Source organism: Equus asinus, chromosome 26 (assembly GCF_041296235.1).
Source record: "Equus asinus isolate D_3611 breed Donkey chromosome 26, EquAss-T2T_v2, whole genome shotgun sequence".
Taxonomy (NCBI): domain Eukaryota; kingdom Metazoa; phylum Chordata; class Mammalia; order Perissodactyla; family Equidae; genus Equus; species Equus asinus.
Window position 1 is genome coordinate 29902242 of NC_091815.1, and position 22365 is coordinate 29924606.

General features: G+C 56.5%; 2 protein-coding genes across 9 annotated transcripts in view; one reads left to right on the forward strand and one right to left on the reverse strand.

Annotated features, from left to right (window-relative positions):
- Positions 1-20988, forward strand: part of LOC123281166 (mitochondrial import receptor subunit TOM40 homolog) — a 30588-nt gene extending 9600 nt beyond the window's left edge. For both annotated transcript variants that reach the window (XM_070498882.1, XM_044759594.2), the window contains exons 5-7: positions 19098-19220; positions 19352-19428; positions 19525-20988. In XM_070498882.1, the coding sequence (XP_070354983.1) occupies positions 19098-19220; positions 19352-19428; positions 19525-19680 (356 nt within the window). In that variant the 3' untranslated portion in view covers positions 19681-20988. The remainder of the gene's footprint in view (positions 1-19097; positions 19221-19351; positions 19429-19524) is intronic.
- Positions 1155-22319, reverse strand: LOC106838889 (apolipoprotein C-I-like). 7 transcript variants are annotated; one of them, XR_011498532.1, is made up of 6 exons: positions 21536-22319; positions 10352-10474; positions 7649-9899; positions 3234-3307; positions 2580-2751; positions 1155-1477 (listed from the first exon to the last, which is right to left on the reverse strand). XR_011498532.1 is itself a non-coding variant. In XM_070498883.1 (5 exons), coding segments are annotated over exons 1-5 (420 nt in total). In that variant the 5' UTR covers positions 12162-12302; the 3' UTR covers positions 1155-1428. The 7 variants fall into 7 exon arrangements, 4 of the variants coding, with proteins under 4 accessions (XP_070354984.1, XP_070354986.1, XP_070354985.1 ...); XR_011498533.1 differs by lacking the exon at positions 7649-9899 and having other exon boundaries at positions 21572-21726; XR_011498534.1 differs by lacking the exon at positions 7649-9899 and having other exon boundaries at positions 21536-21700.
- Between the last annotated feature and the right edge of the window lie 46 nt (positions 22320-22365).

Consider the following 22365-nt stretch of genomic DNA (forward strand, 5'->3'; position numbering starts at 1 on the left):
CTTCAACTCTTTTTGTTGTTGTTGTTGAGGAAGACTGGCCCTGAGCTAACATGTGTGCCAGTCCTCCTCTGTTTTGGATGTGGGACGCCGCACCATGGCTTGATGAGCGATGTGTAGGTCTGTGCCTGGGATCTGAACCTGCACACCTTGGTCTCCCGAGGTGGAGCTCACGACCTAACCACTGCACCACTGGGCCAGCTCCTGTCCTTCGAGCCCTGAAGCCCGGTTCCTGAGGGTTACGATAAATGTTCAATAAGAACTTGATCACTCTTCGGCCTTGTTCCCAACGCAGGCACAATTGAAAAGCAGTGAATCTTGTTAATTTGTTCTTTTCTTGTTTACCCTGAGGCGTCACTCAAGGGACACAAGGATTTAGGAGCTCATTTTGGGAAAAAGAACAATGCCTCCAAGGAAGTTACGGCCCCCAGATAGCCAGCCCCCAGCTGTGCTGATGCCAAGAAGTCACGTTGCCCAGGGGCTTATCTGGAGTGAAAGAAACACGGACTTCCCCTTTGTTTTCTGATTCGCCTCCTCCTCAGCCCCTTAGCGCTACAAAGACCCTGCTTTCCTCTCCTGTGAAGGTGGATTTTTTTCTCCTCTTGTTAAGGTGGATTCTTCTCCTCCTGTTAAGGTGGATTCTTTCTCCTCCTGTTAAGGTGGATTCCTTCTCCTCCTGTTAAGGTGGATTCCTTCTCCTCCTGTTAAGGTGGATTCCTTCTCCTCCTGTTAAGGTGGATTCCTTCTCCTCCTGTTAAGCTGGATTCTTTCTCCTCCTGTTAAGGTGGATTCTTTCTCCTCTGGGTAAGGTGGATTACAGAGAACCTATCCTCTCACCTTCCCATTTTGGCCATTCGTATAAACCTTTCTCTCTCGCTAAGTACCGGCCTCAGTGATTGTATTATTGTGCGTCAGGCCCACAGACTTAGGATCAGGAGGTTCAGTATCACTCTCTGGCCTCAATACCCTCATGGGATTAATAGGGCCCAGCTCCCAAGGTTCTCGTGAGGATTCTCTTGAGATCCTGAACTTCAGAGTCCTCAGGACAGAGCAAGTAGGGATGGTCCACACGTGTGAGTCTCAGCATCTCTTTCCCAAAGACACAACCCCCACCCTGTCCCATAGCCCCCACCCCACAGCAAAGAAGCACACAGAAGTCTCATTAGGATTTTTATTGCTGGTAGGGGGTGGGGGCTACATGGGGCACCTTGTGGGAAATCTTCAGCACCGGGGCCTGGGGTGTGTGAAGTTTCAGAGCTTCTTCAGGGGCAGAATCTTAGGTTAGAGTGAGAAACTCTCCCAGTGTTCAGGGCAGCAGTGTTCTGGTGTGTGCTTGTGTTGTGGCTTGTGCTTGTGTTCTGGCGTGTGCTTGTGTTCTGGCGTGTGCTTGTGTTCTGGCGTGTGCTTGTGTTCCGGTGTGTGCTTGTGTCCTCATGTATTCTTGTGTTGTGGTTTCCCAGTTGGCTTTGATGCCATTTTCCTGTAGAGAGAGACGGGGAGAGGTCACTGTGTGTTGCCCCAATCCCGCCCCTACCCTGACTCCCTGGTCTCTCTCTTCCACTAAGAAGATTCAGAGGAGCCCAGGACTTGGTGGCCCCGCTTCTGTGCCTGTTTCCCAGAGGGACCAGAGTTCCTTAAAATCAGAATGCTTGACGCTGGCCTGGCTCTCAAGGCCTGCCCTCTCTGCCCCAACGCCTGCTCTTGTCCTCTCTGTCCCCTGTCCCCTGCTGATTCGAGGACACTTTCCAGCCACCCGCCCTTTGCTCAGGCTGTTCCCTTGTCCTAGAATGCCACCCTCTCCTTGACTATGTGCACATCTTCCTGCCTCAGGGCCTTTGCACTCCCCGTCCACAGGGAACATTGTCCCCAGATTCCTAGTCCCTGCTGCATTTTCCTTCATTGAGATCTCAACTGAAAGTGTCACTCTTCAGAGCAGACCCAGTCGCCCTGTCTACAAGAGCCCCTCCCCATCCCTGCTTGTTCTCAACACCCTGTTTATCATCTTCTCAGTGCTGTGCTCCCTCTGGGCTCCTCTCCTGGAACTCCCTGGTTCATGGGCTGTTCCCCTCCGGCTCCCTCCCCCAAATGGCAGCTCCCTGTGGGCTGTGACTTCGTCCTGTTCATCGCTCTCCTTCCCTAATGCACCAGGTCCTGGCCCTGAGCCGATGCTCAATGCATATTTGTTCACAAATGAATGGTTTCCTAACTCCTCAGACAGAGCCACTGTGGGCGAAACACCATGGAGCGTCCACACTGTGCCAGGCCCCATGCGGCCCTCCAGGTCCTTCCCCTCAGAAGCCCCCATGGCACAGACGGAGAAACTGCGGCTCCTGACGTCATAGGAGGAGAGGGTTTGCCCCAGCCTGTGCCCCAGGTCTGTGCAGCCCCAGCTTGGGCCTGTCCCCACCACCTGGGGCCATCTCCACATGAGCCTGGCCGGAGTCAGGAACCTGTCCCCCAAGTCTGAGCACCCAGAGAGCCAGCTGTGTGACCGCAGGGACCTTGTCACCCTCCCCAGCCTCAGTTTTCCCAGTGTCTTCATCCATGCACCCAGCCCACCCGGGCCCGGGAAGGGGACTCACCGGGTCACTGAAGCTCCGTTCTTCTTGTTGATGTCGTCGATGATGTGTTTCACAATCTCCTCCCCCAGGCGCTTTCCAACCTTCTTCCACCACGCCCAGATGACGTCGATGACACCGTCCGGCTCTAGGTCCGCCTGGTCGGGCTCTAGGTCTGCCTGGGCCGGGGCTCGGCCTGTCCAGGAGACGGGGAGTGTGCAAACATCTCAGTATTGGGAGGCCTCCCGATGAGTGTCAGGGATGGGAAAGGAGGTCCAGGAACGGGATTCTTGGGGCTCCTGGTGTTAAAATGGGGGGAGGTAGTGGGGCCCCCAAGTGGGTCTCAAGCTGCTGGGAATTGCCTTCTCTCCCCCTGGACACACCCCGCCCCCCCTTCCACACTGTAAAAGCAAGACAGCCAATCCTGGAGGGGTGGGGGTCAGTACATCATGTGTTGCTGGGGCTCCACAGGGCAGATTTCCCACCTGCTGGACCACCCCTTAGAGAAGCTGAGACCCAGCTGGCGGGATGTAGTGGGGTGATGAATGCAGGACAGGGGAACCTGGGCACATAAGGGTCCCCAGAGCTCTCCAGAGTCCTCTGAGCCTGGACCCCAGGCCTGGGGCCAGCTTCGCACTTCCAAATCTCAAACTTCCGGGGTCTCCTCTCCTCTTTTACCTTCACACACCATCCATAGAGCCACCAACAGGACCGGGAGTGACAGAGCGAGCCTCATGGCTGGTGAGGGGGCTCTGGAGACAGAAGCGGGATGGGGTGATCAGCGACACAGCATGTCCCTCCCCCAGGTCCCTCCCGGGAAGTCAGTGAGCACCTACCTGGACCAGAGAGGGACAGGACAGGTGAGCTCCCACCTGGACCAGTGAGGGACAGGGGAGATGAGGGAACCTGGCCTGGCCTGGGCCTTTATTAGGCTGGGGAGGGGTGGGGCAGGTCTCCCCTCCTTCCCCCTGGGCCTCCCCTGGGCCTGCCTCCCTGTGTCCTCTCACCTTTCCATTTGGGCCCCTTGCTGATGGCAGCGGGTCACGTCAGGCACAGTCATGACCCTTTGGCCCGAAGCCCCTGGCTGTCCATTGCCCGCATCTCGAAATTTCCCTGACTGTGGGGCCCTCTGCCTGCTCCAGCCCTTCCCCCTCAGGGGGCAGTCTCCACCTCCCCTCCTGATGCACACCCTGCTCCCAGCCTCAGGGCCTCTCCCTCTCCCTCTGGGTAGCTCAGGGACTCCGTTCACACTGGACCCCGGCCCTCTTCCATCCCGCCCCTCTTCACAAGCCTCTTCAGCCCAAACAGCTCCCGCTCCACGTCTCTGTGGTCACGCAGTTGCCCCACACTCCTACCCCCGGCAGGCCCCCTCCAATCTCACTCTCAGACTCGCCTTTCACGCCCCACAACTTGCATCTGGAGCACCCAGGCCTCCCTTCTGCTCTCTTGGTCTGAACCTCACAGCCTCCTCTCTCCCTTTTGGGAAGGGGTCCTTTCAGCCTGTCTCAACTGTAAAACCTGCGCTGCAAGGCTCCAGCCTGGGCCCCACCATCCATCCCCCAGGCCCCCTCTTCCATTCCTCCCCCATTTCCAAGGCTGCCGGGCCCGGTAAACACTCCGTCTGCTGTTCATCACCCTCTCAGGCCCCTCCTGGCACCCAGGCTCCCATCTCCCCTCCCTCCACCACATCTGCCTCTCAGGGCTGGATCTATGGCTTCCCCCCTCCTCCGGGCTGCCTTTGACCCCCAGTGATCCCTGGCAGCTGGGCATAGAGAGGCCCCAGATCCAGACTCTTCTTGGTTGGCCTTGTGTCTCCCCACCATATGTCAGTCTGGAGATGAAAGGGGATGGTTTGAAAGGGACACACAGACACTACCCTGGCAGCATTGCAACACTCCTCTTGCCAGCTCAGCACTTCCGGTCCCTGTCAACCCCCCTGCTGCCTTCCCAGACATCCGCCTCCCTGGTGAGACCAGCAGTCCCCAGACATCTACCCAAAGTCTGCTCCCCTCCCTGCACTGACCCAAAAGAAGAGAAAAACAAATTGCCCTTTCCAGTTTCATCTTCATCACACCTATAGGAGTTTCCATTCACAGATGGGGAAACTGAGGCACAGCCAATAACATTCAATGGCTCAGTGAATGATTAGATGGGTGTGGGTAGTCCCTCCCCTTCCCAGACCTCAGGCTGTCTCTCTGCATCCCTGCCGGGGTCAGCCTCTGCCCCACAGCACCCCTGCCAGCCTGTGTCTCCCAAAGCTCTGTCCCCAGCCCCTGTTCCAAGTCTTGACCTGACTGGGGCTGCCATGAGGTGGGACAGCCCTGTCTGCTCAGACATCTTCCTACGTGAGGATTCAGAATTCAGGTCTTCAAGTGACAGACGTGGCTGGTGCCCCTCTCTCCCACTGACATCTGGGGAACAGGCTCAGAGGGGTGGCCCCAGCTCCAGGGCACACTGTGATCAGTGGAATGCGGAGCTGGGGACAGGCCCTGGCCTCTGAGCCCACTGACCCTTTCCCTCCTCACTGGGCTCTGGGTGAGTCACGTGGGAGAGGGGACCCGCCTCCACAGGGACACCAAGGGAGGGCCAGGGAAAGCCCTCGTGGTGCAGAGGGTGCCGGAGAGAAAGCAGGCACAGGGGTGAGGAGAATGCAGCCTGGCCTGGGAGACAGGAGCATCAGCCTGGTCAGTCCCCTGCAGTGGGAACCCTGCTCCCCTCCTCTGAGCACTGAGGGCGTGGGAGAGGAGAGGCCGGTGGTTCCCAGCTCCAGCCCTGGCTTCTCTGTGTGTCAGCTCCCAGCTCCATCTCCCAGCCCTGACCTCCATGGGCGGTACTGACCCTCCCAGGGTGGGCCTCTCTTTCACCCTGCAGCCTGGACTCTGCACCCACTGGGCTTGTTGGATAGACAAGAGGTCCACGACCCAGCTGGAGGAGGGAAGGAAGTGAGACACAAAGGACCCCACCCCCACCGCCTCCCCTTCTGAGTCAGACCCCAGCCCATCCCCCGAGGTCCAGGAGTGCTGGAGCCCAGGCCCTTCTCCCCCTCAGACACAGTCATTGATTCTGAAGCCTGTCCGGCTGCTTGAATTCTTCCAGAAGTACCTAACGGCTCTGACCGTCCCATCATGAAGAGGTGCTCACACCCCATCATGCCCTGCTCCTTTAGGAAGCTGGGAAGACCTCGGAGTCCCAGCTCAGTGTCCCCAGCCCTGCACTCAGAGACAGCGTCGCCTGTGTCCACAGCTCGCAGGGACAAAGTCCTCTGTAGCCACTCTGGCAGGACGAGCTGGGGCGAGTGACCCAAGACCCTGCCCTCCTGCTGAGAGAAGGCCTGTGGAGTCCCCAGCTGATGGAAGTCCCGGGCTGTGTGATCCTGGGCCAGGCCCTTCCCCTCTCTGAGCGGGGTCCAGGCAGCAGCCAGGCTTGAATCCCTTGTGGTTGGTGTCACTCTTCTGCGCTTGGGCCCTGCAGTGCCCCCTATTGGTCACTGTGGGAAGGTCAGGCTGGAAGGAATGGGTCAAAGGAGCCACAGATGCAACATAGGAAAACAGAGGCCTCCAATTTCACCTGGGGTTTTGTGTGTGTGTGTGTGTGTGTGTGTGTGTATTTCATTATTGTCCTGTAAAATGCTTCAGTTCTTCCCTGTTTTTCTATTGAACGAAGATTTCTTTCCCTACCCAGTAACAGCCCAGACAATGAGAAACACAGCAGCTCATCCAATGAGAAACACAGCAGCTCATCCAATGAGAAACACAGCAGCTCAGCCAATGAGAAATGCCACAGCTCAGCCAATGAGAAACACCAGAGCTCAGCCAATGAGAAACACTGCAGCTCAGCCAACGAGAAATGCCACAGCTCAACCAATGAGAAACACCAGAGCTCAGCCAATGAGAAATGCCACAGCTCAGCCAATGAGAAACGCCACAGCTCAGCCAATGAGTAACGTCACAGCTCAGCCAATGAGAAACATAGCAGCTTAGCCAATGAGAAACATCACAGTTCAGCCAATGAGAAACATCACAGTTCAGCCAATGAGAAACACTGCAGCTCAGCCAATGAGAAACACCAGAGCTCAGCCAATGAGAAACGCCACATCTCAGCCAATGAGAAACATCACAGCTCAGCCAATGAGAAGCTGTTGCTACCCTGAGCTGTTACTTTCCCCAAATGGACTTTCCTTTAGAACAGCCCCTCCCTGCTCCCCCTTTTTCCCTATGAAAGCAGCTCCCCTCCTTTGTTTTGTGGATTTGCCTAGGGTTTGCCACCGCATGCGGGTCCTGAGTTACAGTTCCTTTGGCCAGCCCTGGATAAACTTGTTGAGGCTTTCAGGTCAACATATTGGTGTCAGAAGTGGGCTCCAGAGGAGGCAGTGACCCCCAGAGTTGAATGAGGTCCCACACTGAACCCCCATGCCCGTCACTTCTGTGAGTTGCTGCCTGCTTTTGGTTTATCGAGTCTCCTCTTGGAATTTGAGCTCCGCTCCCTTTGCATTCTGAGCTCTCAGGTTATTCAGCATTTGAGAGGCTTGTCCTCTCAGGGAAGGAATTTTATCCTCCACATTCAAGGCATGGTCCTTGGGTTCAGAGCATCGTCCTTTGGTGAGTATGGGGTTGTTTTTTGAGGGTAGCACTGTTCCTGGCTAGCTTTTCTTAAAACCAAATTGGAAGTCTGTGGCTCTAGAATTAAGCATGATGAAGGATACGTCTATTTTCATCGGTATCTCGAGGCTTCTGGATACGCACAGAGCTCTAAAATTGCTTCAGCACAAGATACCGTGTCTAAACTGGCTGAAACAACTGAAGAACTGAGGGAGAACAAAATGGCCTCTGGAGCCTCATGTTCCCCTCCCCCTTGTTCTTTGTCTCAGGTGCCATTTGGTTTGTCTTCCCAGAACCTTTGTCTCAGACTCCACCCTGGCATCCTTCTTATACTTAGGCCCCACCCCCAATGCCATCTTCCTCTCTTCTGCTCTGAGAAAACCTGCCCCTTTAAGATCAGACCCTCTGAGGACTCAAATGCTAAGCCCCTGATTACTATTTCTAAGTTAATGAAGCAAATAAACAACTAGAAGGGAAATTTTGAGTAGCACTTACCCGAGACTTTTGATAATAGACAGAATGACTCCAAAAGCAGCTTACAGGATCCTTACAGCATGCTGGTAAAAATCTTTCATTAAAGACTGTAGCCACCTGAACAAGTAACCTTAACTTAGTCCATCTGCCAGAAATACAATTTGGATCCAACTGTTCTTTTGAGTTTTGTACCTGACACGTGGCTAAAAGTTTTAAAATGAAAGCTATGAAGTCTCTGTTAATGTCTGTCTCTGTGTCTATGTATGTGTGTCATAGAGATGTGATATTTTTCTACCTCTGGTTGATATGGTTAGAATTGATTTGTAAAAAGCTCTATTTAATTGCCTTGAAATTAAGTGCTTATAAAGTAAGTATTCTTAAATCTCAGAAATATAATGGAAACTCACTTAAATGCTTCTCAGGTTCATGTCCTCTAGGATTAATCATTAGTAAATAAAAGCCAACTGAAGGTTGTTGGTGTAAATTAAAACAGGCACATCTTCTGAGTTGTTAGTCCTGGGCGTCATGCAAATGTGCAACTTTTCTCTCTGCCTGGGTTTACTAGTCAAGGGGGCTCATGCTGTCTCTGTTACAAAATTGTCAGCAAGAAAGTAACTTGGGATGATGGTTGGCTATTTAATGTGTAATCCAAACGTTATTGTAAAAATCAAGTAATTAAAATAAATGTAAATAAGAACAGAGTCTACACTAAGCTAAACTAAATAAAGGATAGTCTTGAATACCTAAATCATTTTCCAAAGAAGATAAAATACTAAAATGTAAATTACTGAATCTGAATATAGGTTTATCAAATTTTGGCTTCCTATTGCAAAGAAACTAAAGATAAATTTCGGTATGTTGGTAACCATGCCTTGTGCCACATGGGAAAGACTGCCATATTCAAAGGGCAGATACTCCTAGAAATTATGAAATGTGCTTATAAATCTGCCAGTCTGTGATCTCTTAGTTCTTAATTTTCACTAGGAATTGAGGATTCTAAGGATTAAGATTTCTAATATATGTAAATAAAGCTATTAGAAATAAAAGGGAAACATGTCTGTATGCAAGGAAAGTAAAGTGTGTGTCAGTAAAAGAAGGTATGAGGAATGGACATAATTTTGTTTTAAAGAGAGGCTGGCTATTTCAGGAAGGGGTAGAAGGAAACACAACAAAATCCCAATGTAAAAAGAAAGTTGTAGAAGCTTGAGGGAAAGGAATCTTGGGAAAAGAATTTTATGAGTGGTTAGGACTGGCAAAGATTGGAATGAATAAATTTTAATATCAAAATAAGCTGATGCAAATTAAAATCTTTTCTGTTAAGAGGGCGAGGTTTTCTTAGGCTATTGGTCTGCTCTTGATAACACATTACGAAAGCTTCTTTATGTTTAAGCAATAGGACAAGAAAACAGAGTTTTTCAGTTTCCTCAAAGTAATTTCCTGTGTTTTTTCTATCAGATCTTTAATTATGCAAGAAACCTGAGTCTTCTCAGTATTGAAGGAGGGAAGTTTTGCTTACAACTATGTAACCTTTTGTATTCGCCTTTGAAACCTGTTATTGTTACTTTGGTCAAATAGATACTTAAGTATTATTTTGTAATGATCCATGATCCTATCTGGTCAAGTGTCCAAACCTCTTGATACTTTTGACAAGCTTCCCAAACTATTCAAATTCTAAATGCTGTTTTTTGACCAGGATGTAACTTTGGGATTTTCCAGAGGGCACCTGGGACATCTCAAAAGATTGATTCTCTTTATAAAAGGAGACGTTCCTCTAATTATGCTTATTTGGTGTATCAGATTACATGAGGAGCATGGCTGAATGAGAGACAAGACTTTTTAGTTTGTATGGTATTGGTGAGTGTTACTAAAAAGTGTTCTAGAGATGATATAAAATTCCTAAACATCTGCTATGTCCTACTATAATGTTATTACCTGTGATTCTATTGACTATCTAGAACGTATATCACAAAAATACCTAATTTTCTTGTCCATTGCATTTACCCATTGCCTTTCAAAAGCAAAAAAAAAAAAAAAAAAAAAAAGGCTTCTGTCAGAGTTATTGTTTTACTCTGATGCTTTTACAAATATGTTTCATTTTCAAAGAGATTCATGAAAAAGACTTTGGCAAGTACTCTGGCATACTGGTTCTGATAACTTTAAGATCACGACACGGAGCTGGGTGGAGTTTCTGCAACTGGAGAGGAGGACTGGTGCTTCCAGGGCTTGTTGTCCAGACGTCAAGGATCGCTCTTCCTCCTCTGCTTGAAGCCATCTATAACTTACAGCAATTTGGTAAAGTGTATCTTTGCAACAAGGGTTAAACATTTATCTTTTTCTCTCTACTGCATCCCTCCAGAATTTGGAAACTCTAAAGTATTCTTGTCATGGTGATGTGTGTCTTTGCATGGGTTCAGTGAAAGTCTGTTCTCCTTGTAACAGGACACATTGCAAATAATGGCTGCATTACCAAGGCTTTGACTAGAATCCTATATTCAAGAAAGATGTATCTAGACTCCTCCTCACTCAGATCCGGGTGTCCAGGCCCCCAGCCCCTCCTCCCTCAGACCCAGGGGTCCAGGCCCCCAGCCCCTCCTCCCTCAGACCCAGGGGTCCAGGTCCCCCAGCCCCTCCGCCCTCAGACCCCGGAATCCATCCCCCAGCCCCTCCTCCCTCAGACCCAGGGGTCCCGCCCCAGCCCTGACTCCCGCCCTGGCCCAGGCTCACATGTGTATTTCCAAGCTAGAGACATGACGGTGCCCTCCTCCCCAGGCTGCCGGTGGTAGACCAGCTCTCCATCCAGAACCAGACACAGCGTGATGCTCTGCAGGTAGTGCGCCATAAGGATTCCTGCGGGCGAGAGGGCAGACGTTCCTGAGCCCGGGTGTTTCTGTCCAGCAGACCCCTGCTCCCAGCAGCCTCGCTCACTCACTCATGATCACCGAACACATCAGGGGTGGGATCCAGGCCCTTCCTCATCCCACGCCCAGACTCTGAACCACTGAGCCTCTGCAAGAAGCACGAGCAACAGGTGGGCAAGAGCACACCTACCCTGGGTTCTAATCTCAGCCCCAGCCCAGGCCGGGGGAGTAACCACGGGCCACTGCTGTCACATCTCTGCAAACAGGACTGCCTCTCGAGGCTGTGAGGACCACCAAGGAGGGGAGGGGGGCACAGCATCCAGAGCGTGTCCGGCACACAGCTGGTGCTTAGCGATCGCTGGGAGTTGCCCCTGTTGAGGTCCCTCCCTGGGTCTCTGCCCCTGGGCAGGAAGGACGACCCTGAGGCCCCCAAGAGTGTTTGCTAACATGTGACTGTCCCCCACGGGCCTGAAGGTCTGGAGCCCAAGGACCAAGTTAGACAGAGACAGTCTGAGAGGTCATGACCCAGCAAGAAAGAGGAAGCCCCAAGGAAAAGGGACCACAAAGACACGCAGGACACGGAGGGCACAGAGGTGGGGGAGAGAGAGGGACAAGGAGGGCTGTGGGACAGGATGCAGCACCGAGATGCTTCCCAGATCAAGACACCAGATCCCAGGCCCCACCCGGCCCAGGGAGCAGGGCAGGAAGGAGGGGACAGGATCGGGGGCTCACGTTTGCAGGCACACCGGGGTGGGGGCTGACTCAGGGCCCAAGGGAAGTTGAGGGTTCACAGCCTCGGCCCTGGTGGTGTCCTCTGGGGAGGCGGGGGTCAGGGTGGCCTGGGGCTGCCCCTGTGGGCTCACACGGGCCCCTGTGAGCGCCTCTTCCCCCAAAGAGGAGATGGGACAATTCGACACGCCCACCAGTTGTTAAGCCACCAGCACCCCTCTGGCCAGGCTCGTCCACTCATTCAACTGAGGGGGAAACTGAGGCCCAGAGACAAAAAAGGAACTGTCCAGAGGCAGAGACACAGGGACTAAATTCAGAGTCTCTGTCCTCCCAGCTCTGGGTCCTCCCAGCACAGCCACAAGGCCCCGGGCGGCTGGTCCCGGCTTCCAGATAGAACCGCTTCCTCCTCCCTGAACACACCGGCTGTTCTCTGCGGGCTGCAGGAGCAGAGCTTTCTCTCTCCCCCTCTCTCTCTGCCATCAGGCCCGCACACACTGTCCCTGTGCCCCGGGGACCTTCCCTCTGCTCAGTCTGCCCAACTCAATATTTGCCCCTGTGTATTTCCTGGATTTGGGTCCTTCTCTGCAGCACGACCCTGGTCAGAGCCACCACCACCACGGGACACTGCAGTCCCCACCCTGATCCCCCTGCAGGGGGCCAGCAGACAGAGCGGCCACTGGGAGGCTGTGAGGACCCAGTCAGAGCGTGGTCCCTACTGCCCGAGTCTCCCCCCAGGTCCCCATGTGTGGGCCCCGAGGATGCTGGCTCGTCCCCATGCCGCAGCCCATCCTCTCTGCTCCCTGAGCACCTCCCAGGCACCAGGCCCAGGATGCTCACCCTCCAGAGTGGCCCAGCTCGCGGCCTCCTTGAGGCCTTTGTGGGGAGCCCTTCTCCCTTCCTGCATCTCCAGCTCCCCCGACCCTCTCTGTTGTTTGTCCCGCTCACATCCAGCTCCGGCTCCCCCAGGCCCAGGGGCTCCCCAAGGCTGGGCCTGGTCAGGACCAGCAGTTCTCAATGGGGGGCCATCCTGCAGGGCTGTGAAGAACCTGGTGAGTTCGAATCCCCGAGAGCAGGAAACGCAGTGAGTAGAGGTGTGTTGGAGCAGAGAGGAGGCCTCCAGCGAGGGCAGAGAGCAGGAGATAAAGATGAGGTGAAGGGAGAGAGGGAGGTGGGGGCGGCCTCGCCTGACCTTTCCCCTGCTGGGCTGGCCCCATTAGGATTCCCTGGGGATGTCCCTGGGACAGGAATGGCAGCCACCCAGGGTGGGTGCTCAGGTGGGGCAGCACCCGAGGGAGGCCATTCTTGGCCCCAGTAGATAGGACACCCCTCCCCCTGCACACCCCGGGCTCTGGGGCCCTCTGGCGGACCTTTGCCCACGTGGTGCCCTCTCCACCCTCTTGCCTCAACCCCCGTTTGAGAGAAGCTGCCCCTGTCACTTCAGGAGGGACGTGCTCCCCTGTGAGAAGCTCTCCCAGCCCTGACCCTTTCCTGGGCTGGCTTCCTCACCCCAGGAATGATGTCCCTGTGTGAGGCTCTGTTCAAAGGCCAATGTCGTCCCCCAGCCTGCGAGCTCTGTGGGGGAGGAAGGGGCCATCTCAGTCACTGCTGGGTCTCAGAACCGCCTGCCCAGAGCTGGGCACCGGCCAGATGCTCAGAAGGGAGCAGAGGCTCCATGGCAGGAGCTGAGGCCACAGGGAGGCCACCAGGAGAACCTGGGCTCTCGAGTCAGGCCAAAAGTCAAATTCCAGGTCCTGTGCTTCCTGCCGTGGGATCCTGGGGGACTCATGTCACCCCCAGGGCTGGCTCCCACATCTGTGGAATGGGGCCGGGAACACACTGACCCCTGGCCCACTGTGGGGCACAGGGATCTGACACACAGGGACTGTCATTTGCTTCTGGCCCTGCACTGAGGGCCAAAGATGGGCTCTGCCACTACGGCCTGCACCAAGAGGTGGTCGCTGCTGCTGTGACATGTGACACATGAGGAAACTGAGGCCCCGGGGGATGGAGCCACGGGGTTCCCAAGGCCCAGCTGTCGTTGCTGAGTTCCTCATGATCTCAGCTCTGACCCAGCCCAGTGGGCCCTGTCTGATGAGTGTCTGAGGGAAGAAGAGACACCTGTAAGAATTGAGGGACAAAAGTGTCACTGGTGGCCTTGGGCTCCAGCAGAGGGAGAGCTGGAGGCCCGTGTTGGGGAGCACAGAAGGACGACACCATGTTTGCAGGGGGTGCCCAGCGCCATAGAGAAGAGCATGGACCCTCGAATCCAACTTGCTGTGTGTCCTTGGGGAAGCACTTCCCCTCTCTGCGCCTCAATACATGGGGATAATGGCAGCACCCAGCACACAGGGCTGTGGAGGGCATTCCACCAGCCCTTCTCACTGCCCTGTCCCTAGGGCCTAGAACGACGGAATGAAGGACAGGAAGCACACAACTCTCTGCGGGTCTGACAAAGGGCAAGAGTCAGATGGGACCTGCCATCACCCCCGCTCACTCCTGTGTTCAGTGTTTTCTGAGCACCTCCTCTGTTCCCCGCACAGTTCCAGGCCCTGGGCACACAGTGGGCAGTAAGACAGGTAAGTTCCTGCCCCCAAAGAGCTGACATCCTGTGGGAGACAGACGACTCCAGCAAGACCATTTCAGAGGGAGGAGCTACAAAGGCCAGGGACAGGCTGAGGACACAGCGCAGACACGGGCATCATTGTGGTCCCCGCAGGTCTCTGGGTGAGGGGGCCGTGTGTGCCCTGACTCCCCCCAACTCAGCCACAGCGACAGCAGAGGGAAGAATTCCAAGCAGGGGGGACAGTGTGTGCAAAGGTCCTGGGGAGGAAGACACAGCACTTCCAGCAAGGGTGAGAAGAGCTCCCGTGGCCCCATGGCAGCGAGTGCATGAGCACAAGGGTGACGCCGCCGTCACAGCTCAGCGGGGGACAGAACAGGTTCTCCTGCCTGAAAGCCCTCATTCCATGGGGCCCTGCGATGCAGCCTCACCTCGGAGGCCTCTCCCACCCAGCGTCCTCCGTGTCCTGGATTCATGGCATGGCCCTTCCCTCCCTCCTCGCCTCTTCCGGCTGCTCCCTCCTCCCCACCAGGGTCGCCCTTCTCCCCTGAGGAAGCTCAGAGGTCAGGCCTCCTTTGAGATGACTCCCTTGCCTGCAGGCGGCAGAGTCTAGGACTCTCCTGGACACTCCAGGGCTGCTGGCTTCCAGCCCTCACAGCCTCATTCCCTCCATCCTCCCCACCCGAGAGCCAGCTCCGCCCGCAGAGCAGATGGCAGCACAGACAGACAGATGCAGCAACTGGCAGCTCCATGCTTCCTGACCTTCAGGCCCAACCCAGGGGGCATCAGACCCCTCTCTGAGCCCCCACGTCCACTCCACTGGCATCCACATCTCCGCTTCCAGGTCCATCCCGATCTCACCACCTCTCAGCCTCCACCGCGCCTGGGGACCCCTTGGAGTCTGTTCTCCACGTGTCAGCACAAGGGGTCCCGGTGGAGGCCACGTCAGACCCCAATCCTCTCATGCTGGGGACATGGTGGCCCTGAGTCCTCCAGAGTCCAGGCTGAAGTACAGCCCAACGCCTGGTCCCAGGAGGGGCCCGGTGCCACCCGGCCCAGCCTGTCGGCTTTGGCCTCACAAGCTGCTGGCAGAGCAGGTGCGGCGGCCTCTCTGGGTGATGGAGGGTCATCTCTGTCCAGCCGCCTCCCTCCCTGACCATGTGTGTGAGTGTGTGTGTGGGGGGGGGGGGGGCAGACGGGGTTTCCGGTCCTGTCTGCAGGGTCAGGGGTGTCAGTTTCTCTGAGCCCCAGGTGGCAAAGGGACAGCTCCTCGTCCTCCAGCTTCAGAGGCCTGAGACACTGGGCACCCCGCCCCCACCCCTCTCCCCACCTGACTCAGACCCCAGCCGGGCCCCCGAGGCCCAGGAGTGCTGGAGCCCAGGTCCTTCTCCCCCTCAGACACAGTCATTGATTCTGAAGCCTGTCCAGGTACTTCAGTTCTTCCGGAAGCTTCTGATGACTCTGACCTTCCCATCATGAAGAGGTGCTCACACCCCATCATGCCCTGCTCCTTTAGGAAGCTGGGAAGACCTCGGAGTCCCAGCTCAGTGTCCCCAGCCCTGCACTCAGAGACAGCGTCGCCTGTGTCCACAGCTCGCAGGGACAAAGTCCTCTGCAGCCACTCTGGCAGGACGAGCTGGGGCGAGTGACCCAAGACCCTGCCCTCCTGCTGAGGGAAGGCCTGTGATGCTCCCCGAAGGCAAAGTCCCAGGCTGTGTGATCCTGGGCCAGGCCCTTCCCCTCTCTGAGCGGGGTCCAGGCAGCAGCCAGATTTGACTCCGCTGTGGTTGGCATTGCCCTTCCCCACCTCGGGCCTTGCAGTGCCCCCTATTGGTCACTGTGGGAAGGTTGGGCAGGATTGAATGAGCAAAGCAGGCAGCAGACAGAAGTAGGAAAACTGAGGTCACTCATTTCCATTGGGGTTTATTTATGCATATCTTTTGGAAAATGTCTTGGTTCTTCAATAACTGCTTTACTACTGGAGGAAGATTTCCCTGTCTGCCTGGCAACAGCACAGCCAATGAAAAACCCTGCACCTCAGCCAATGAGAAGTGCCACAGCTCAGCCAATGAGAAATGCCACAGCTCAGCCAATGAGAAACACAGCAGCTCAGCCAATGAGAAACACTGCAGCTCAGCCAATGAGAAATGCCACAGCTCAGCCAATGAGAAAGACCACAGCTCAGCCAATGAGAAACACAGCAGCTCAGCCAATGAGAAATGCCACAGCTCAGCCAACAAGAAATGCCACAGCTCAGCCAATGAGAAATGCCACAGCTCAGCCAATGAGAAACACCACAGCTCAGCCAATGAGAAACACAGCAGCTCAGTCAATGAGAAACGCCACAGCTCAGCCAATGAGAAGCTATTTCCCCCATGAACCACTACTCTGCCCCAGTGGACTTGGTTTAGAACAGCCCCTGCCTCTCCCCCTTTTCTCTAAAGAGGCAGCTCCCCTCCTTCGTTTTCTAGAATTGGCTATGGTGCACCATAGCATGCACAATCTGAATTTCAGTTCTCCTGGCTATTCCCAAATAAATAAACACAGGATTCTGCACACTATGGGCAGAGGTGGCCACACAACCTCAGGGAGGTGTTGGGGTGTCCCCGTCCCCCAACGGGCCCTGGGATAGGCTCCAGGGGACAGCAAGGAGAGGAGCGTCCCCATCCCCATCACTCTGCCCACCCACATTCCCACCCACCCCCTTGGTACAAATCATGTTTGTAAGTTATGGAAGAACCTGGACATTTTACAAAAACAACAACAAAAAACATACATAAAAAGAAAAAAACAAGCAAGGGGGCCAGCCTGGTGGTGTAGTGGTTAAGTTCGCAATCTCTGCTTCAGCGGACTGGGGTTTGCCAGTTGGGATCCTGCTCGTCAGGCCATGCTGAGGCGGCGTCCCACACAGCAGAGCTAGAAGGACCTACAACTAGAATATATAGCTAGGTACTAGGGGCTTCGGGGAGAAGAAGAAGAAAAAAAGGAAGATTGGCAACAGATGTGAGCTCAGCTGCCAATCTTAAAAAAAAAAAAAAAAAGCCTGGCTGCTGCCTGGACCCTGCTCAGTGAGGGGAAGGGCCTGGCCCAGGATCACACAGCCTGGGACTTCCGCCTGCTGGAGACATCACAGGCCTTCCCTCAGCAGGAGGGCAGAGTCTTGGGTCACTCGCCCCAGCTCATCCTGCCAGAGTGGCTGCGAGGACTTTGTCCCTGTGAGCTGTGGACACAGGTGACGCTGTCTCTGAGTGCAGGGCTGGGGACACTGAGCTGGGACTCCAAAGTCTTTCCAGATTTCAAAGTGACAGGACATGATGGGGTGAGGAAGCCAGCCCAGGAAAGGGTCAGGGCTGGGAGAGCTACTCACAGGGGACCCCGTCCCTCCTGAAGTGACAGGGGCGGCTTCTCTCAAACGGGGGTTGGGGTCTAGTCTGTGGGAACGTGGAGAGGGCACCACATGGGCAAAGGTCCGCCAGAGGCCCCCAGAGCCCGGGGTGTGCAGGGGGAGGGGCGTCCTGTCCACTGGGGCCAAGAATGGCCTCCCTCAGGTGCTGCCCCACCTGAGCACCTGCCCTGGGTGCCTGCCATTCCTGCCCCAGGGATGTCCCCAAGGAATCCTGATGGGGCCAGCCGAGCAAGGGAACAGCCAGGAGTGGCCATTCCGCCTCCCTCTCTCCCTTCACCTCATCTTTATCTCTTGCTCTCTGCCCTCGCTGGAGGCCTCCTGTCTGCTCTAACACACCTCTACTCACTGCGTTTCCTGCTCTCGGGGGTTCGAACTCACCAGGTTCTTCACGGCCCCTCCAGACCCTGCAGGATGGCCCCCCATTGAGAACCGCTGGTCCTGACCAGGCCCAGCCTTGGGGAGCCCCCGGGCCTGGGGGAGCCGGGGCTGGATGTGAGCGGGACAAACAACAGAGAGGGTCAGGGGAGCTGGAGATGCAGGAAGGGGGAAGGGCTCCCCACAAAGGCCTCAAGGAGGCCGCGAGCTGGGCCACTCTGGAGGGTGAGCATCCTGGGCCTGGCGCCTGGGAGGTGCTCAGGGAGCAGAGAGGATGGGCTGCGGCATGGGGACGAGCCAGCATCCTCGGGGCCCACACATGGGGACCTGGAGGGAGACTCGGGCAGTAGGGACCATGCTCTGACTGGGTCCTCACAGCCTCCCAGTGGCCGCTCTGTCTGCTGGCCCCCTGCAGGGGGATCAGGGTGGGGACTGCAGTGTCCCGTGGTGGTGGTGGCTCTGACCAGGGTCATGCTGCAGAGAAGGACCCAAATCCAGGAAATACACAGGGGCAAATATTGAGTTGGGCAGACTGAGCAGAGGGAAGGTCCCCGGGGCACAGGGACAGTGTGTGCGGGCCTGATGGCAGAGAGAGAGAGAGGGAGAGAGAAAGCTCTGCTCCTGCAGCCCGCAGAGAACAGCCGGTGTGTTCAGGGAGGAGGAAGCGGTTCTATCTGGAAGCCGGGACCAGCCGCCCGGGGCCTTGTGGCTGTGCTGGGAGGACCCAGAGCTGGGAGGACAGAGACTCTGAGTTTAGTCCCTGTGTCTCTGCCTCTGGACAGTTCCCTTTTCGTCTCTGGGCCTCAGTTTCCCCTCAGTTGAATGAGTGGACGAGCCTGGCCAGAGGGGTGCTGCTGGCTTAACAACTGGTGGGCGTGTCGAATTGTCCCGTCTCCTCTTTGGGGGAAGAAGCGCTCACAGGGGCCCGCGTGAGCCCAGAGGGGGCAGCCCCAGGCCACCCTGACCCCCGCCTCCCCAGAGGACACCACCAGGGCCGAGGCTGTGAACCCTCGACCTCCCTTGGGCCCTGAGTCAGCCCCCACCCCGGTGTGCCTGCAAACGTGAGCCCCCGATCCTGTCCCCTCCTTCCTGCCCTGCTCCCTGGGCCGGGTGGGAACTGGGATCTGGTTTCTTGATCTGGGAAGCATCTCGGTGCGTCCTGTCCCACAGCCCTCCTTGTCCCTCTCTCTCCCCCACCTCTGTGCCCTCCGTGTCCTGCGTGTCTTTGTGGTCCCTTTTCCTTGGGGCTTCCTCTTTCTTGCTGGGTCATGACCTCTCAGACTGTCTCTGTCTGCCTCGGCCCTTGGGCTCCAGACCTTCAGGCCCGTGGGGGACAGTCACAGGTTAGCAAACACGCTCGGGGCCTCAGGGTCATCCCTCCTGCCCAGGGGCAGAGGACCAGACAGAGACGTCAACATAGGGAGCCCTGCCAGAGGGCAGCCCCAAGCCTGCAGCAGGGGTGAGCCCGGACGGCTGCTGGGAGCAGGGGTCTGCTGGACAGAAACCACCCGGCCCAGGAACGTCCCGCCCTCCCGCCCGCAGGGGTCCTCGTGGCGCACTACCTGCAGAGCATCACGCCGTGTCTGGCTCTGGGTGGAGAGCTGGTCTACCACCGGCGGCCCGGGGAGGAGGGCACCGTCATGTCTCTAGCTGGGAAATACACATGTGAGCCTGGGCTGGGGCGGGAGTCAGGGCTGGGGCAGGACCCCTGGGTCTGAGGGAGGAGGGGAATCCCGGTTCCCAAAGGCCCACGTCCCTTGGTGACCTGCTCTCACCCCCACCCTGCTCCCTCACAGTGAACAACTGGTTGGCGACCATCACGCTGGGCCAAGCAGGCATGCATGCCACGTACTACCACAAAGCCAGTGACCAGGTGAGCTAGTCCAGCCGGGCCACGAGGACACACATCCCGGGGCTGGTGTCCCCGGGCGTGCAGCTAGGAAGCTGACTCTGCCGCCTGGCCCTCCAGCTGCAGGTAGGCGTGGAGTTTGAGGCCAGCATGAGGATGCAGGACACGAGTGTCTCCTTCGGGTACCAGCTGGGCCTGCCCAAGGCCCACCTGCTCTTCAAAGGTACAGGCCTCAGTCCCATTGCAGACAGCGGGCGAGAGGGGACTCAGCTCTGAGTGGGGTGCGGGCCACAGGGGACAGTAGAGGGCGGCGGGCTGGGACTGTGGGGGTCCTGCGGACCCTGGGACGCTTTTTAGAAGGTGGGTGATGGGCCCCGAGCTTTGCCCCCACCTCACCCCTCCTGCCCCACCAGCAGCCCCTCCCAGAATAACAGGAGAAAATCACACAAAGCTTTATAACATGTGTACCTGGGAGAAGCCCAGGAAAATGGAGGAACTTGCCTAAATGGCTGAAGCCATCACCTTAAACACCATCTTCAGCTAAAGACAAAGGAGGACACGGGGGATAGTGATCTGGGGCCTCAAAGGGCAGGAAGGCAACTCACATGGAAATGGAAAAGCAAATGTTTGGGAAGTAGAACTGAGATAAGAACGGGCTTAACAAGGACCCTCCCAGCCTACAGATGCCCAGAGTTATCTGTGGTGACGGCCTGTCCTGGGGACACAACTTCTATCTTAAATTCTTTTAGGCAATTAGGGGGAAGGTCAAAGTTCCTTTCAGTCCCTTGTCCTTAACCAAAGTGACACATTTTGGTGTGGCCAATTCTGATGCCCACAACCGCCACCCCAGCAGCTGAGGGGGACTCTGGAACTGGCTCCAGCATTGGGAGCAGCAGGGGCCATGTGCCCAGGGGGCTGGGGTCCCGGAAGGGGCTCCAGAGTCGAGGACATGGGGTTCTGGGCACCAGGGGCAGAGGGGCAACAGACCACAGGGAGGTGTTGGGGTGTCCCCGTCCCCCAAGGGCCCTGGGCCCGGCCCCGGGGGGCAGCAAGGAGAGGAGCTGCCAGCCCCGGTCACTCTGCCCGCCCTCCTTCCCTCCCCCACCCCCGGTAGAAATCATGTTTATAAGTTATGGAAGAACCCGGACATTTTACAGAAAAAAAATATATATATATACATAAAAAACCAAGCTAAGTGGGAGGCCTTGCTTTTCCAGCTGTGTCTGCCGCCTCCTGGGCCCTTTCCATCCGGCCGACGTTCCCACATCGGCCGGTAGGGGGCGCGGCAGGGTCAGCGCAGAAGAGCGACACCAACCACGGGGTTCTCAAGCCTGGCTGCTGCCTGGACCCCGCTCAGAGAGGGGAAGGGCCTGGCCCAGGGTCACACAGCCTGGGACTTCGCCTTCGGGGGGCATCACAGGCCTTCCCTCAGCAGGAGGGCAGGGTCTTGGGTCACTCGCCCCAGCTCGTCCTGCCAGAGTGGCTGCAGAGGACTTTGTCCCTGCGAGCTGTGGACACAGGTGACGCTGTCTCTGAGTGCAGGGCTGGGGACACTGAGCTGGGACTCCGAGGTCTTCGCAGCTTCCTAAAGGAGCAGGGCATGATGGGGTGTGAGCACCTCTTCATGATGGGAAGGTCAGAGCTATCAGAAGCTTCCGGAAGAACTGAAGTACCTGGACAGGCTTCAGAATCAGTGGCTGTGTCTGAGGGGGAGAAGGGCCTGGGCTCCAGCACTCCTGGGCCTCGGGGGCCCGGCTGGGGTCTGATTCAGGTGGGGAGAGGGGTGGGGGCGGGGTGCCCAGTGTCTCAGGCCTCTGAAGCTGGAGCATGAGGAGCTGTCCCTTTGCCACCTGGGGCCCAGAGAAACTGACACCTCTGACCCTTCAGACAGGACCGGAAACCCCGCCTGCCCCCCCACACACACATGGTCAGGGAGGAAGGCGCCTGGACAGAGATGACCCCCCTCACCCAGAGAGGCTGCCGCACCTGCTCTGCCAGCAGCTTGTGAGGCCAAAGCTGACAGCCTGGGCCAGGCTGGCACCGGGACCCCTTTTGGGACCAGGCATTCGGCCTCCCCTGACCCCGTGGCTCTGAGGTTCCCACACCCTGGAGGGACCAGGACAAATCCCACCTCCTCCGGTTGTCCCTGTGTGGCTTCACAGCCCACCTCAACTGTGAACCTCGGCTTTGTCGTCTTGAAAGAGCTGGGATTCATGTCACAGGCTGCTGGGAAGGTGACAGTGTTTGAGTGCTCTGTGTGGCCCGTCAGAGCAGTCGGCTCTAAGATGGGACCCACCGTGGACCGGAGACTGTCCCCAGTACTTCCGGGGTATGGTAGTAGCTTGTTGCATCACCGAACAATGGTGTCTGTACAGCTAGTTCCCAGTTTTGTGGACCAAGAAACTGGATGTTCAGAGAGCCTGGGTTATTCGCCCAAGGTCACACAGCTGGCAGCCCAGATTCAGGCCTGGACCGTGTGGTTCCAGAATCTACCGTCCTGACTGGGCAACAGGAATGCTCAGAGCCCTGAGGAGGATACAGTCTGTGGGGCTCCCGGAATCCACAAGCTGGTGTTAGGGAGAAGTGCTGGCTTTTCATTTCACAAGTGGCAAAAGGGGCTCAGAGAGGCCCTTCCTTGTGCCCAAGGTCACAGCCAAAGCAGGAGCTGGGATCAAAGCCCAGCTTGTACTTCTGAAGCCCACGCTTTTGGCAGATGCTTTTCGCTGTCCCTGCCCCTCCTGTCACGTCTCTGTCTGGGCCTCCAGCCCCCTGCTCTCTGACACCCCAGGAATCCAAGCCCCCAGCCCTCTCCTTCCTCTGACCCAGGATTTCGGGCCCCCGGTCCCCTTCCCAAATGTTATTCATGCACAGGAAAAGAGCAGGGCAGGGGAAATAGGGGCTCTGGGCAGCTGGCCGCTCCTTGCCTCCCATGCCCAGCCCCCCAGAATAGAGCAGGGCGCC

Excerpts from the sequence above, each read along its gene's own strand:
- LOC106838889 (XM_070498883.1), bottom strand. Across the intron at positions 2,752-3,233 it reads TCTATGGATGGTGTGTGAAG|GCCGAGCCCCGGCCCAGGCA; the intron begins GTAAAAGAGGAG and ends TCTCCTGGACAG. Across the intron at positions 1,478-2,579 it reads AACGGAGCTTCAGTGACCCG|GAAAATGGCATCAAAGCCAA; the intron begins GTGAGTCCCCTT and ends CTCTCTCTACAG.